This window comes from Tachyglossus aculeatus, chromosome 11, assembly GCF_015852505.1.
Source record: "Tachyglossus aculeatus isolate mTacAcu1 chromosome 11, mTacAcu1.pri, whole genome shotgun sequence".
In the NCBI taxonomy this organism is placed as follows: Eukaryota; Metazoa; Chordata; class Mammalia; order Monotremata; family Tachyglossidae; genus Tachyglossus; species Tachyglossus aculeatus.
The window spans coordinates 26,613,046-26,629,639 of record NC_052076.1 but is presented as its reverse complement, the minus strand read 5'-3'; the positions used below and the strand labels follow the sequence as shown (position 1 = coordinate 26,629,639).

General features: G+C 49.7%; 1 protein-coding gene across 2 annotated transcripts in view; it reads left to right on the top strand.

Moving 5' to 3' along the window:
- Positions 1-6,545, top strand: part of ITGA3 (integrin subunit alpha 3) — a 44,946-nt gene extending 38,401 nt beyond the window's left edge. The window contains exons 22-26 of one of the 2 annotated variants that reach the window (XM_038753353.1): positions 439-552; positions 776-874; positions 1,270-1,395; positions 3,248-3,394; positions 4,879-4,954. In XM_038753353.1, coding sequence (XP_038609281.1) covers positions 439-552; positions 776-874; positions 1,270-1,395; positions 3,248-3,358 — 450 coding nt within the window. In that variant the 3' untranslated portion in view covers positions 3,359-3,394; positions 4,879-4,954. Of the gene's footprint in view, positions 1-438; positions 553-775; positions 875-1,269; positions 1,396-3,247; positions 3,395-4,878 lie in introns of both variants that reach the window. The other variant, XM_038753352.1, reaches the window with a different exon arrangement.
- The last annotated feature ends 10,049 nt before the right edge of the window (positions 6,546-16,594 follow it).

Below are 16,594 nucleotides of genomic sequence, written 5' to 3'. Positions count from 1 at the left end.
TGAGTACCAGGGACAAATATGTGCCCTGCACAAAGGAAGCACTCAATAAATACGATTGAATGAATGAAGGAATTGTATTTATTGAGTGCTTCCTGTTTGCAGAGCTCTGTACTAAGCACTTAGATGAATAAATGAATAAAATAATAATAATAATGGCATTTATTAAGTGCTTGCTATGTGCAAAGCACTGTTCTAAGTGCTGGGGAGGCTACAGGGTGATCAGGTTGTCCCACCTGGGACTCACAGTCTTAATCCCCGTTTTACATATGAGGTAACTGAGCCCAGCGAAGTTAAGTGACTTGCCCAAAGTCACACAGCTGACAGTTGGTGGAGCCGGGATTTGAACCCATGACCTCTGACTCCAAAGCCTGTGCTCTTTGCACTGAGCCAGGCTGCTTCTCTGAATGAATGAGTCTCCTGCCTTCCTGTCCCATGCAGACGTGTGCCAATGGCCTTGCCCGCTGCGTCTGGTTCGAGTGCCCCATTCCGGATGCATGGGTCCTGTCCAACGTGACCGTGTCGGCCCGGGTTTGGAACAGCACCTTCATTGAGGTCTGGCCTGCGGTGTCCTGCGGGGAGGGGATGGGTGGGGAGGTGGGCTGAATTCCCTCTGGGAAAGGGTCAGTGGTCCGGCTGGGGCCCTGAGGGAAAGCCACTGTGATCGATGAGGTTACAAGGGCATACATCTCTGCCGCTCCTTGGCCCAGGGTTTGGAGAGGGGAGGTACTGGGGAGGGGGATCTAACCCCAACTTTTGCCTTCCCTCTCGTCCCCAGGATTACAGTGACTTTGATCGGGTCAGGGTAGAGGGCTGGGCCACCTTGTACCTGCGGAGCAGTGTCCCCTCCATCAACATGGACAACAAGACTGTCCGAGTGCGTGGCCGGGCTCGGGGTTGGGGGGGCGGATCGTGGCTGGGGCAGTGGGCAGGGGACCAGAGCAAGCAGGTTAAACCATAGCAGGATGGATTTGGGCTAGACCTAAGAAGGATTTCTGTGCCAAGAGGAGTGTGAGGGGCTTCCGTGGGTGGCCAAGGGAGGCAGGGGAGTGGCGTGGGGCCAGGGAGAGGGGGTTTGTCTTCTAGGAATTTGAGACGCTGAGCTCTGAGCTGGTCACCGAATGACTTGACGGTTGAAAATGGGGATTTCCTCTGCTTTTGGCTCTCTGTGTGCCTGCTTGCTTGGGAGAAGTGGGAATGCAGGGCCACCGTCCCTCGAGTCACCCCCTGGCATCCTGTTCCCCCCACCCCGCCCCTGCTCTCCCGCCCCAGTTCTCTGTGGACATTGACTCGGAGCTGACTGAGGAGTTGCCGGCCGAGATTGACCTGTGGCTGGTGCTCGTGGCCGTGGGGGCTGGTCTACTGCTCCTGGGCCTCATCGTCCTTCTGCTTTGGAAGGTCAGTCTCCCTTCCCCGTGCTCCTCTAATAATAATAATAATAATTGTGGTATTTGTTAAGCACTTACTACGTGCCAGCTACTGTACCAAGCGCTGGGGTGGACACGAGCAAATTGGGTTGGACACAGTCCCTGTCCTACGTGGGGCTTCCAGTCTCAATCCCCATTTTTCGGATGATGTAACTGAGGCACAGAGAATAATAATGATGGCATTTGTTAAGCGCTTACTATGTGCAAAGCACTGTTCTAAGCGTTGGGGAGGATACAAGGTGATCAGGTTGTCCCCCGTGCGGCTCACAGTCTTCATCCCCATTTTCCAGATGAGGTCACTGAGACACAGAGAAGTGAAGTGACTTGCTCAAAGTCACCCAGCAGACGAGTGGCGGAGTCAGGATTAGAACCAATGACCAATTGACTCCCAGGCCCATGCTGTATTCACTAGTCCATGCTACTTCACCTCTCCCCCACTTTGCCCCCTCCCTGTGCTCCTCCCCCTCACTCCTCCCTCATCCCCATGCCTTGCCATGCCCTTCCCCACTCCACTCCACCCTCACCCTTCCCCTGCTCCTCCCTTCCCCCTTCCTCCCCACTACCCTCCCCCTTCCTATCCCTTCTCCCACATTCCTGCTCTCCCCATCATTCCCGGCTTCCTCACCCTCATGCCCCCAGAGTCATTGCTCCCTGCCCTTCCTCCACCTGCCTCAGCCCCAGCCAGTGAAGACAGGCACTGTAGCCACACTGATGGCCCCAAGAAGGAGAAACAGTTCCCATCCAGGAATCCAGGGTCCTGGCCTTCCCATCCAAGAGTCCAGGTGTCCTGGCCTCCCTACCTAAACTTCCCAGGACAGGTTTCGAACCCAAGCATCCTGGTCTCTAGCCCTGAGACCCTTCTAGATGGAATTGGGACCCAGGTGTCCTGATCTCCAGCACTGAGATCCTCTTTGGACAGGGTTGGGATCTAGGTATCCTCATCTCCAGTCCTGAAACTTCCCAGGATAGGATTCGAACCAAAGCGTCCTGGTCTCTAGCCCCGAGATCCTTTTGGACAGAATTGGACAGCCTTGAGACCAGCCCACCTCTTCGATGAAACAATCTGTCTGTGATATTTACTTGGCACCTACTGAGAGCAAAGTGTTGAACTAAACACTTGGGAGAGGACATCAAAAGCAAAGACACAGGTTCCCTGCCTTTAAGGAGCCTTTTCTTATGGTATTTGTCAAGTGCTTACTATGTGCCAGGCACTGTATTAAACGCTGGGGTAGAATCTAAGTTAATCAGGTTGGGCACCGTCCATGTCCCACAGGGGCTCAGTTACCATTTTACAGATGAGGTAACTGAGGCCCAGAGAAGTGAAGTGGTTTGCTCAAGGTCATACAGCAGCCGAGTGGCAAAACTGGGATTAGAACCCAGGTCCTTCTGCCTGCCAGGCCCGTGCTCTATCCACTAGGCCATGCTGCTTCTCCCACCTCGGGCGGGACCCAGATGTCCTGGTCCCCGTCCCGAAATCCACCCCCTTCTCAGGTCCCCAGCACAGAACCTGTGCTCTAGTTTCTAGTTTTCCCAGCACAGAACCCAGGCATCCTTGTTTCCAGTCTCCCAGATCAAGGATTAGGATTCCTGGTCTCCAGTCCCCCAATACAGGTCCCAAGCATGCAGGTCTCCAGTCCTCCCAGCACCGGACCAAGGTGTCCTGGTCTCCAGGCCTTCCAGTGCAGGACTCAGGCATCCTGGTCTCCTGTCCTCCCAGCACAGGACCCAGGCGTCCTAGTTCCCAGCCCCAAACTCCCTCCCTGGCCCCCCAGTCTCCCTCCGCTCTGGCTCAGGATGTGTCTCCCTCCACTCCGTCCCCGCAGTGTGGCTTCTTCAAGCGAGCCAGCACCCGGGCCCTGTACGAGGCCAAGGGCCAGCGAGCAGAGATGAGGAGCCAGCCATCTGAGACAGAGCGGCTGACCGATGACTACTAGCCACCTGGCCCGAATCCCCTCCCACCCCCACCCCGGGTAACGACTACTGCGGGGAGCCCCTCCGGCCCTCGCCTCTCACCTGTTCTGTCCTGCTCTGTCTCCCTCCAGCCTCTCTTCTCTGCCACAGACCTTGCTCCCTCAGCCCCCCGTTGTGCTCACTGGAGACGGGACCCAGGTGTCCCGGTCTCCCACCGGCCCCATCCCGCCTCCTGGACGGGTCTGCCTCTGCAGGCATTTGGCTGAGGAGGGTCCAATCCCTCCAACAGCTGCAGAGTCTTTGCTCTGTAGCTCTCTGACTATTTGGGGGCTTCTTTCCTCTCTGCCCCAAGTGTCTTCTCCCTCTCTCCAGAAGGAAGAATGGGGTGATTCTCTCTCTTTGATAGAAGGGGAAATCGAGGCCCAGAGAGGATAAATTATTCCCTTAAGATTACATCTTATGTTGTCCTGAGGGCTTCCCTGAGTGGACCATGGCTAACTTCTTCTAATAATTGTGGTTAAGTGCTTACTATGTGCCAAACACTGTGTTAAGTGCTGGGGTTGGTAAGTTATAACCAAACCGGACACAACCCCTGTCCTAAATTGGGCTCATAATCCAAAAGGGGGAGAGAGAGCAGGTATTTAAATCCCATTTTGCATGAGGAAACTGCAGCCCAGAGAAGTGAAGTGACTGCTTGTCCAAGCTCACACAGTAGGCAAATGGCAGAGTAAGGATTAGAACTCAGGTCTCTCCTGACTCCCAGTCCTGGGCTCTTTCCACTAGTGAGTCAGTCAGCCAGGTGTATTTATTGAGTGCTTACTGTTTGCAGAGCACTGTGTTAAGTGCTTGGGAGAGTACAATATAACAGGCACATTCCCTACCCACAATGAGCTTACAGTCTAGAGGGGAAGATCGGCCATACTGATTCTCTTGCCCCTGAGTCTCCCCTTCTTTCTTACGGGGAAAAGGCACTCCCACAGCAGTCAGAGTCCCTAGGCATTCTGGACATGCAGGGTGGCAGTGCCCAATCCCACCCTGCTCCCTGACACCTCCCATGGTCATCCAGAAGGGCAAAGAAGATGAGAGACTGGTCAGCTGCCCCTGTGTCTGACCTCTCCCTCACATTCCTTTCTCCTCCTCCTGCTTCTCCTCCTTTTCACTTTTCTGCTTCTCATCCTTCTCTTCCTCCTTTTCCCTCTCCTGCCTCTCCTCCTCCTCTTCCCTCTCCTGGTTCTCCTTTTGCTTTTTCTCCTCCCTCTCCTTACTTTTGTGTCTGCCTGCGGTTGTGGCGGGACAAGCTACTGGGGAGTCTCCATCTGTGGAGGGCTGGGCTGTGGAGGGTCCCCCGGTTCTTGTTGTGGGACTCTGGCCCCAGGGACTGAGGAGGGGTAGAAGCTGGACATCGCTGGACACTGCTGGACAGCCCTGGCAACGAGGGCCTAGGCATCAGTTGGGTGGGAGATGGGCAGGGGTGGGCACAACTCTCTGGGTGGCGGCAGGGTGACTGGGTAGCTCGTGCTGACTGTCACCCCCGCACCTGCAGTTCAACTTCTTCAAGAGGACCCAGTATTACCGCATCATGCCCAAGTACCATGCAGTGCGTATCCGTGAGGAGGAGCGGTACCGGCCCCCAAGGGGGCCGCCCCCCAACAAGAGACAGTGGGTCACAAACTGGCAGGATCCGGGTCGATACTACTGATGCCCCCAGCGCCCCTTGGGCCCCCAGCGCCCCTGTGCCCCCTTTATTTATCGTAAGTTATGCCTCCCGCTGTCTGGATCCCCAGGTGGCACTGGTGTGGACCTGTGCCCACCGGCTCAGCTGAGCATCTGGAACCTTGCTCCGGTGCCCCCCCCCCCCCCCCATCTTTCTGCTCTCAGTGGGCAGGAACACGAGGAGCCAGGCATCTGCAGGGCTTGGGATTGAGTGCATGTGCACACACACCCACACACACCCACACACACCAAACACACACTCACACAACCTGTCCCCTCCTCACTTGTAACTGTGGAGGTGTGGGTTGACTCCAGAGCCGGCTGTACCCACACATGTGACTTCACACTCTTCCTACACCGATTCCACTTGTGTCCACCCAGGCTGCTCGCTCACACAGTCACTTAGAGACAACAACCCCTCCCCCTGTAAATATACAGAGCCTGGCACTCCTGGCATCCCCTCCCCCTTAGTGTGTTCTGTTTTCTGCCCTCACACAACCAGATTCTGCCTCTGCCTCTCACCTCCCGGGTGTGTGGAGGAGGCACAAGGCCTACGGCACCCCCAGTGCCCCCAATCCTGATCTCTGGATGCCCGCCCCCTCCACTGGCCCTCTGACTAAAAGGACAGAGGGAAGGGCTACCCCGAGGCTTGGCATTGGCCCACTGGCCCCTGTCTCGTGGCTGGAACTTCAGGTCTGGTGGAGCGATGGGTTTCTCTGTCCGCAGCTGTGCCGCTGACGGACCAAAGCGGCCACTGACGCTGGAGACGGCACCGCCCAGACATCCTCTGGGACTGTGGGCCAGAAGGCCTGCAGCCTGCAGCCAGCGCCAGCCTGGGGCCTCTGCCAGCCTGGGGCCTCCCCACCCTGGTGGCAGGGAGCATATCCGGGAGTGGGGAGGAGTCCTGGCTGGATGCCTGTAGGAACAGCCACCTCCACCTCAGCCCAGCGCAGAAGGCCGCAGGAGCTTGGTTAGACTCCCCAACCAGGGAGCAGGACTGGGCGGTGGTGAAGGTGGATGAAGAGGAGGGACGTTTGTTGCGGAAGGGTAGGGCTGCCCTGAGGAAGGGGGATGGCTGAAATGGCCCTTTCCTTCCTCTTGCCTGACCCCCTCCCCACACAACTTGAGTCCATGGGGACAGACCTGGGGAAGGAGGCGGTGATGGAGCGGGGGCAGCTCTCTTCCCCTCCCTCCAGCAGCAGCAGCCTGGACCCCTGCAGCTCTCTGACTAGCCTACCCACCCCCAGCCCCTTTCCAGGGCATCCACACACTACACTTGTGCCAACAAGTGCCTCCCCCCCTTCATGTGCCAAGGGGGTTGGCCGAGAATTCCCCCTGCCCTTCCATTGCCAGCCCCCAGGCCCCTCTCCGCCCCCCATCCCCCAAGGTATTGTATCAGGAGAGTCGTCCCCATCTTCCCACCACCCCCTCTACCCCGCCGGGCCTTCACTGGATGGGGCTTCAGCTTGGGGTCAATAAACCTGTCTGTGGTTTGTACTTGTGTCCCCTCCTCCACCTTCTTCTCGTCTGTTTCCCCTGCCCAAAGGGGAAGGCTAGGGGATGAGGGAGGGGGATGGGCTGGGGTCGGGTCAGCTCTTCATGGGCGGAGAACCAGTCCTGATCGTATTAGCGTCCTCCTTTACCAAGCGCATAGTACTCTGTAACAATAATGACAATAATTGTGGTATTTGTTCAGCACTTACTGTGTGCCAGGCACTGTACTAAGCACTGGAGTAGATACAAGATAATTGGTTTGGACACGTTCCCCACAGGGAGCACCCGATAAATAGCATTTGGGCTTTTATAAGGAGTCTGGCACCTGGGAGGGTAAAAAATGATAACTGATATTTGTCAAGCACTAACTATGTGACAAAGACTGGGCTAATGCTATTATTATTATTACCGTAATATATTACCATATCCATGGTATATTACCATATCCATTATCATATCCATAAAGTCAGATCACACCCAGGCCCTGTCTCCCACTGGGCTCAGAGCCTAGTTGTTGGGTAGGGACCGTCTCTATAAGTTGCCAACTTGTACTTCCCAAGTGCTTAGTACAGTGCTCTGCACACAGTAAGCGCTCAATAAATATGATTGAATGAATCAATGAATGAAAGAGAGAACAGGTGTTTAACCCCTATTTTACAGGTGAAGAAACTGAGACACTGAGCAGTTAAGTGAGCCCAAGGTCACCCAAAAGGCAAGTAGATTAGAACCTAGATAATAATATTTTTTAAACACTGTACTAAACACTGGAGCAGATACAAGATAATAAAGTCAGACATGGTCCCTGTCCCATCTGGGCCTCACAGGTAGGACAAAGGACTGTGTAAAAAAGAGAACAGGTATTGAATCCCCATGTATAGATGAGGAAACTGAGACTCAGAGCAGTTAAGTGACTTGTCCAGGGTCACCCAGCAGGCAAGTGGCAGAGCAGGAATTATAACTCAGGTTTTCAGACTCCTAGGGCTGTGCTCTTTCCACTAATTATGTTGCTTCCCTTGCTTCTGATCTGTGCTCAACCCACTAGGCTATGTTGCTTCCCTGAGTACTAGTGGTAATAATAATTATGGTACTTGTTAAGCCCTTACTTTGTACCAAGCACTAGGGTAGATACAAGTTAATCAGGTTGGACGCAACCCCTGTCCCATATGGGCCTCGCAGACTTAATACCCATTTTATAGATGAGGGAACTGAGGACCAGAGAATAATAATAATAATTGTGGTATTTGTTAAGTGCTTAGTAGGTGCCAGAGGATGGGGTAGATGCAAGTTAATTAGGTTGGACACAGTCCCTGTCCCACACTGGACTCACACACTTAATCCCCATTTTACAGATGAGGGAACTGAGGCCCAGGGAAGTGAAATGACTTGGTTACAGATCCGACATGGCTTAGTGGAAAGAGCATGGGCTTCGGAGTCAGAGGTCGTGGGTTCTAATCCCAGCTCTGCCACTTATCAACTCTGTGACTTTGGGCAAGTCACTTAATTTCTCTGTGCCTCAGGTACCTCATCTGTAAAATGGGGAATGAGACTGTGAGCCCCACGTGGGACCATCTGATTACCTTGTATCTACCCCAGCGCTTAGAACAGTTCTCGGCACATAGTAAGCACTTAACAAATGCCATCATTATTATCATTATTATTATTATTACCTCATCTGTAAAATTAGGATTAAGACTGTGAGCCCCACGTGGGACAACCTGATTACCTTGTATCTACCTCAGTGCTTAGAACAGTGCTTGGCACATAGTAAGCACTTAACAAATACTATTATTATTATTATTATTATTATTATTATTATTATTATGTGGCAGAGCTAGGATTAGAACCCAGGTCCTTCTGACTCCCAGGCCTGGGCACTATCCACTGAATCATGCTGATGCTTTTTCACCCCTTGTCCCTCTTTTTGTCCTTTCCCCTCAGCTTTATGAGCCTAATGAGAGAAAAGTGAAAAATCCCAAGAGAAGGGGCAGTGCCCAGGGGGCTTCCCGGGGCCAAAGACTCATCCCTCCCTGTGGCCCCCTCACCCCACAGAGCAGTATTAGGCATTTATTATGTACTTCACTCTGCGCCATACTAGCCAAATTATAGTGATGATAATAATTGCATTTTTAGGCCCTTATTATGTGCCAAGTACTGTGCTGACTACTGGAGTAGATACCGGTTAATTAAGTCATTCTGGTTATTAACTTAAAATATTGTGATATTTGTTAAGTGCTTACTTATGTGCCAGGCGCTGAACTCTGCGCTTGGGGTAGACACAAGGTGATTGGGCTCCACACAGTCCCTGTCCCACACTAGGCTCACAGTCTAAATCCCCATTGTACAGATGGGGTAACTGAGGCCCAGAGAAGTGAAGTGGCTTGCCCAAGGTCACACAACAGACGAGTGGCAAAGCCAAGATTAAGAACCCAGATCCTTCTGACTTCCAGGCCCATGCTCTATCTATTAGGCTATGCTGTTTCACTTATCCCCCACTACTGCTTCACCGCCTACAAGCACTGCTTTCTCCTCATGACTCCTCTGCCCAACATTGGCAAGCCCAACAAGTGGGCAGTCCAGGCTTGGGTGGACGTCATGGCCACCCAACGGATGAAGCTGTTGGGTGGCCGATGGCTCGTGGAGACGGAGTCTGGAGGCCCCTTGTCTTGGAACAGTGGCTGTCAGGAAGTGGCTTTGCAGTGGATCAGTTGCTGAGATCAAATCTTCAAATCTGCCCAGAGGTGACGATTCTGTAAGAATAATAATAATAATGGTACTCGTTAAGCACTTATTGTGGGCAGGGAATGTGTCTGTTTATTGTTATATTGTACTCTTCCAAGCACTTAGTACAGTGCTCTGCACACAGCTCTCAGTAAATATGATTGAATGAATGAAGCACCATTCTAAGCGCTGGGGTAGAAACAAGTTTATCAGGTTGGACATAGTCCGTGTCCTACAAGGGACTCACAGTATTAATCCTCATTTTACAGATGAGGAAACTGAGGCACAGAGAAGGGAAGTGGCTTACCCAAGGCCACACAGCAGAGCAGTGGTGGAGCCAGGATTAGAACCCAGGTTCTCTGACTCTCAAGCCTGTGCTCTTTCCACTCGGCTACACTGTTTTCTTTACTTCTGTTCTGTTGTTCTAACTGCTTGACTCTATTTCTTCCCTGAGCGTTAGTGGTAGCAGTGTTCAGCATTTATTGTGTACCTCATTCTGCACCATAAATGCACCATAAATAACCATCCTGTCTTCCCATGGCCTGCCCTGATGCTCTGGCTTGTTTCCAGCTCCCGTCTTGATGCTGTGTAAGGAACATGTTGCTATTATGGTTCTTCGGTTCTTCGCTTCTGGCTTTTGCAAGAAAAAAAAGATTCCCTCCGCACTCCCTCCCTGTAGCCACCTCCCACCAGTTCTAAGTTACTTGAGTATCATCCGAATGTGACTGTTGCTGTATTGTCCTCTCCCAAGCGCTTAGTACAGTACTCTGCACAAGTAAGCACTCAATACGATTGAATGAATGAATGAATGAACAATGAATGTAACAGCATAGCCTAGTGGATAGAGCACAGGCCTGGGAGTCGGAAAGATACGGGTTCTAATCCCAGCTCCGCTACTTGTCTGCTCTGTGACCTTGGGTAAGTCACTTCACTTCTCTGTGCTTCAGTTCCTTCATCTGGAAAATGGGGATCAAGACTGTGAGCCTCACGTGGGCCATAGACTGTGTCCAACCTGAATAACTTGTTTCTACCCCAAAGCTTAGTACAGTGCCTGGCTCAGAGTAAACATGTAACAAAAACTTTTTTTTTTAAAGTGGCTTATCAACCCAGGGGGGAATTGTGGTGACTACTGCTGTTGAGGTCTCAGAGACATTCTGTTCTGTGAACTCACTCTGCACCCGTTCTCTGTGCCAACCGATTCCCTGGGCTGGGAGCAGGGTGACTGGGTGAGAGAGTGGATGGCTTCCATGCGAATCACCACTGCTGCAATAATGAGTCCTGAGCACACCCTGGTGGCAAAAAGAGTAATAATAATAATAATAATAATAGTGATAATGGTATTTATTAAGCACTTACTATGTGCCAGACACTGTACTAAGCTCTAGGGTGGATACAAACAAATCCAGTTGGACACAGTCCATGTCCCACCAACGGCATACATTCTTCATCCCCATTTTACAGATGAGGGAACTGAGAAGTGGTGCAGCTCGCCCAAGGCCACCCAGCAGACAAATCACAGAGCCAGGATTAGAACCCATTACCTCCTGACTCCCAGGCCCATGCTCTATCTACTTGTTAAGCACTTACTATGTGCCAAGCACTGTTTTAAGCACTGGGGTAGATAATGATAATAGTAATAATGATTATGGTACTTGTCAAGCGTTTACTATGTGGCCAGCACTGTTCTAAGCCCTGGAGTAGATGCACAGTCCCTGTCCCATAAAGCGCTCAAACTCTTAATCTCCATTTTACAGATGAGGTAACGGAGGCCCAAAGAAATGAAATGACTTGCCCAAGGTCACACAGCAGATCTCTCTAGCCTGTAAGCTTGTTGTGGGCAGGGAATATGTCTGTTTATTGTTGTACTCTCCCAAGAGCTTAGTACTAGCAGTCTGCACCCAGAAAGTGCTCGATAAATATGGTTGCATAAATGAATGAATATGGTGGAGCCTGGATTAGAACCCAGGTCCTCTGACTGAGCCAGATGGAGGACAAGGGAAGGCTGCAGCGAAGGGAGTCCAAACAAGTTTATCAGGCCAAATTCAGTCCCTGTCCGTATGAGGCTCACACTCTTAATCCTCCTTTTACAGATAAGGTAACTGAGGCCCAGAGAAGTGAAGTGAAATGACTTGTCCAAGGTCACACAGCAGACAAGTGGCAGAGCCAGGACTAGAAGCCAAGTCCTTCCAACTCCCAGGCCCATGCTCTATCAACTAAGTCTTCCCTCTCAGCATCAGTGGGATCTAAGCAATGCCCACTCTAATGGTAATATACCGGAGAAGGTGGTATTTGCAAGGACCAAGTGAATATGACATTCTGTCATTCAATCAATCAATAAATAAATTGTATTCATTGAGCACTTAGTGTGTGCAGAGCACTGTACTAAGTGCTCGGGAGAGGATGAAGTAATAATATAACAGACACATTCCCTGCCCACAACGACCTTGGGAGAGTACAAAATAACAGAATTGGTAGACATATTTCCTACCCATCATCCTCATCATCATCAGTATTTATTGAATGTGTGAAGAACACTATACTAAGGTCTTGAGAGAGTACAATAGAACAGGGTTGTTACACCCTGTCCACAAAGGGCGTACGGTTTAGAGGGGGAGACAGACATTAAAAATCATTAGGGCCGTGGACCTTAGGGTGGGTTGGAAAAAGGGTACAAATCCAGGTACAAAGATAATAATAATAATAATAATAATAATGGCATTTATTAAGCACTTACTATGTGCAAAGCACTGTTCTAAGTGCTGGGGAGGTCACAAGGTGATCAGGTTGTCCCATGGGGGGCTCACAGTCTTAATCCCCATTTTACAGATGAGATAACTGAGGCCCAGAGAAGTTGTGACTTGCCCAAAGTCACACAGCTGACAAGTGGCGAAGCCAAGATTCGATCCATGACCAAAAATGACGCAGAAGGGAGAAGCAGTAGGAGAAATGAGGGCTTAGTCGGGAAAGGCCTCTTGGAGGAGAAGTGATTTTAATAGGGCCTTGAAGCGGGTGAGAGTGATCATCTATCAGATGTGAAGGATATGAAGTATCTCCAAGATACTGACACAGAGATATGCAGTCTCACCACTGGCAGCGTCTACTACTACTGTGTGCCAAGCTCTGGTTCAGACCCAAGGTCATCAAATTTAACCCAGTCCCTAACACACAGACTCAGCCTAAAAGCATGGAAAGCAGTTATTTTATCCCCATTTTACAGATGAGGAAACAAGCCCTGAATGGTTAAAGGAATTGCCCAGGATTTTTTGCTTTTTTAAAATGGTATTTGTTAAGCAATTACTTTGTGCCAGACACTGTCCTTAGTACTAGGGTAGATGCAAAGTGGTCAGGTTGGACACATCCCCTGTCCCACATGGGGCTTACAGTCTTAATCCCCATTTTACAAATGAGGTAATTTAGGCAGAGACTTGCCAAGGTCACACAGCAGACAAGTGGCTGAGCTGGGATTTGGATTCCCAGGCCCATGCATTATCCCCTAGGCCACACTGCTTCACGTAGCAGGCCAGTGACAGAGTCAGGGCTAGAGCCCACATCTTCTGACTTTTTTTATGGTATTTGTTAAGCACTCACTATGTGCCAGGAACTGTACCAAGCACTGGGGTAGACACAAGCTGATAATAATTGTGGTATTTGTTAAGGACTTATGATGTTCCAGGTACTGTACTAAGCGCTGGGGTGGATAAAAGCAAATCAGGTTGGACACAGACCCTGTCCCACGTGGGACTCACAGTCTTAATCCTCACTTTTCAGATGAGGTAACTGAGGCACCGAGAAGTGAAGTGACTTGCCCAAGGTCACCCAGCAGACAAATGGCAGAGCTAGGATTAGAACCCAGGTCCTTCTGCCTCCCAGGCCTGTGCTGTATCCACTAGGCCACGCTGTTTATGATAGGACTCCCACTCCCATGCCCTTTTCATAAGGCCATGCTGCTTCCCAAAATGGAAACAACTCAGAGAAACCTCATGGCAGCCACCCAAGAATCTTGAGGGAACTCAAAGGGGAAGTTGCTAAATTCCTAACAGCGCTAGGAAACCTATCGTTACAAAATGTCCCTGTACCACAACTGGGTGTCAAGAGAGTGTCTAATCTCAGTTCTCCCAATGACCTGCTGTGTGGCCTTGTCATTTTTATGTACATAGCTATAAAGCACATATTATGTACATAGCTATAAGTTATATATTATTTCAGTTATTCATTCATTCAATCGAATTTCTTGAGCACTTCCTGTGTGCAGACCGCTGTACTAAGCGCTTGGGAAGTACAAGTTGGCAACATATTTATTAATCATATTTATATTGAGAAGCAGAGTGGTTTAGTGGAAAGAGCATGGGCTTGGGAGTGAGCTGTCATGGGTTCTAATGCCGCCTCTGCCACTTGTCAGCTATGTGACTTTGGTCAAGTCACTTAATTTCTCTGTGCCTCCATTACCTCATCTGTAAAATGGGGATTAAGACTGTGAGCCCTACGTGGGACAACCTGATTACCTTGTATAAACCCCAATGCACAGAACAGTGCTTGGCACATAGCGCTTAACAAATGCCATCATTATTATTATTTATATTAATGTCTGTCTCCCCCTCTAGAATGTAAGCGTACTAGGAGCAGGGAATATGCCTACCAACTCTGTTCTCTTGAATTCTCTCAAGTGCTTAGTACAGTGCTGTAAATATAGTAAGTGCTCAATAAACCCCACTGACTAATTAATTTATTAACCCCTCTGAGCCTCTGTTTCCTCATCATAAAAATGGGAATAAAATACCTGTTCTCTCTTCCTCTTAGATTATGAGCCCTGTTTAGGACAGAAGACTATGTCTAATCTGATTATCTTTATCCCAGCACAGTGCTTGGCAAACAGCAAGTGCTTAATAAATACCAAAATAAGTATTATTCTCATCATTATTATTAGCAGAGGTTTTTTTTTATTGTATCTATTAAGTGTTTACTATGTGTGAAGCACTGGGGTAGATACAAGATAATCAAGTTAGACTCCATCCCTGTCCCACAATCAATCAGTCAATCAATCATATTTATTGAGCGCTTACTGTGTGCAGAGCACTGTACTAAGCACTTGGGAAGTACAAGTTGGCAACATATAGAGACAATCCCTACCCAACAGTGGGCTCACAGTCTAAATAGGAGGGAGAACAGGTACTGAATCCATATTTTGCAGGTTAGGTAACTGAGGCACAGAGAAGTTAAGTATTTTACCCAAGGTTACACATCAGACAAGTGGTGGAGCAGAATTAGAACCCAGGTCCTCTGACTCCCAGGCCTGTGCTCTTTCCACAAGGCCACAAAGCTTCTCAATAATAATTATGGTATTTGTTAACCGCTTACTGTGTGGCAAGTACTGTTCTAAGCACTGGAGTAGGTATGAGATAATCAGGTTGGACACAGTCCCTTTCCCATATGGGGCTCATAGTCCTAATCCCTGTTGTACAGATAAGGTAACCAAGGCACAGAGAAGTGAAGTGACTTTCCCATGATCACACAGCAGGTAAGTGACTTCCAGATTCGTGCACTATCCACTAGGCCATGCTGCTTCTCAGAAATCCTGAGCTGCAGGTTACAAGAACCCAATGGATACAGACACTTGCCTATCTCCCTTTCTCATCTTCTTCCCACTCTCTCCCCTATGCACCTCTTCCCTCCTGGGGAGCAGCTGAGAAGCAGTATGGCCTAGTGGAAAGAGCATTGGATAGGAAGTCAGGGGACTTGAGTTCTAATCTTCGCTCTACTGCTTGCCTGCTTTGTGACTAAGGCAAGCCACTTCACTTCTCTGTGCCTCAGTTCCCTCATCTGTAAAATGGGAATTAAATGACCATTCTCCTTCTTATTTGGACTGTGAGCCCTAAGTGGGACAGGGACTGTGTCTGACCTGATTATCTTGTATCAATCCTTGCTCTTAGAATAGTGTTTGGCACAGAGTGCAAGTTTAACAATCAGTTGTACTTATTGAGTGCTTACTATGTGCAGAGCACTGTAGTGAGTGCTTGGTAGAGTACAATACAACAGAATTAGTGGACGCATTCCCTACCCATAACGAGATTACAGTCTAGAGGACAATTAATTAATTGTCACAATTAATATTGAGGATGAGGATGGGGTCAGGAGCGTGCGTGGCCTAGTGGATAAAGCAAGGGCCTGGGAATCAGAAAGTCATGGGTTCTAATCCCAGCTCTGCCACTTGCCTGCTGGGTGACCCTGGGCAAGTCACTTCACTTCTCTGAGCCTCCGTTACCTCATCTGAAAATATGGCGATTAGGACTTTGAGCTCCTTGTGGGACAGGGATTCTGTCCAACCTGTTTAGCTTGTATCTACTCCAGTGGTTAATACAGTTACTGGCACATTGTAAGTGCTCAGCAAATACCTTTTAAAAAAAACAAACCCAAAAAACAAAACATGTACTCTGATGCCCTAGGCCGAGAGAGAGAGAGAGAGAGAGAGAGAGAGAGAGAGAGAGAGAGAGAGAGAGAGAGAGAGAGAGAGAGAGAGAGAACCTGTGTGTATTTATGTTATGTGGATAGGACTTGGGAGGGGCGAGATGACATTTGAATTGAGAAACCTGAGGGGAGGCAGGGCTAGGGAAAGGAGGGTTAATGCGACCACCCCTGGTGTGGGCAGGACTTTATGGAGAATATGACATATTCAAGGTTTAATGTTGGGGTTCTGGGGGTGGGTAGAGCATATGGCTGTGGCAGGGAGTTACCTAGAAATATCGAATTCGGGGCTGGGCCGGCTAAGCAGCATGGCCTAGAAGTCAGAGCACAGCCCAGGAGTCAGAAGGTCATAGGTTCTAATGCTGACTCCTCGATTTATCTGCTGTGTGACCTTGGGTAAGTCACTTCACTCCTCTGTGCCTCAGTTTCCTCCTCTGTAAAATGGGGATTGAGACTGTGAGCCCCATGTGGAACAGGGACTGTATCGAACCCACTCGTCTTGTACTACCCCAGTGCTGAGAACAGTGCCTGGCACATAGAGAAGCAGCGTGGCTCAGTGGAAAGAGCACGGGCTTGGGAGTCAGAGGTCATGGGGTTCTAATCCCAGCTCCACCGCTTGTCACCTGTGTGACTTTGGACAAGTCACTTAACTTCTCTGTGCCTCAGTTCCCTCATCTGTAAAATGGTGATGAAGACTGTGAGCCCCACTTGGGACAACCTGATCACCTTGTATCCCCCCCCAGCGTTTAGAACAGTGCTTTGCACACAGCAAGTGCTTACCGCATGCCATCATTAGTATTATTATTATTATAGTAAGTCCTTAACAAATACCATCATTATAATAACATATAACATATTATATATCATATTATTAT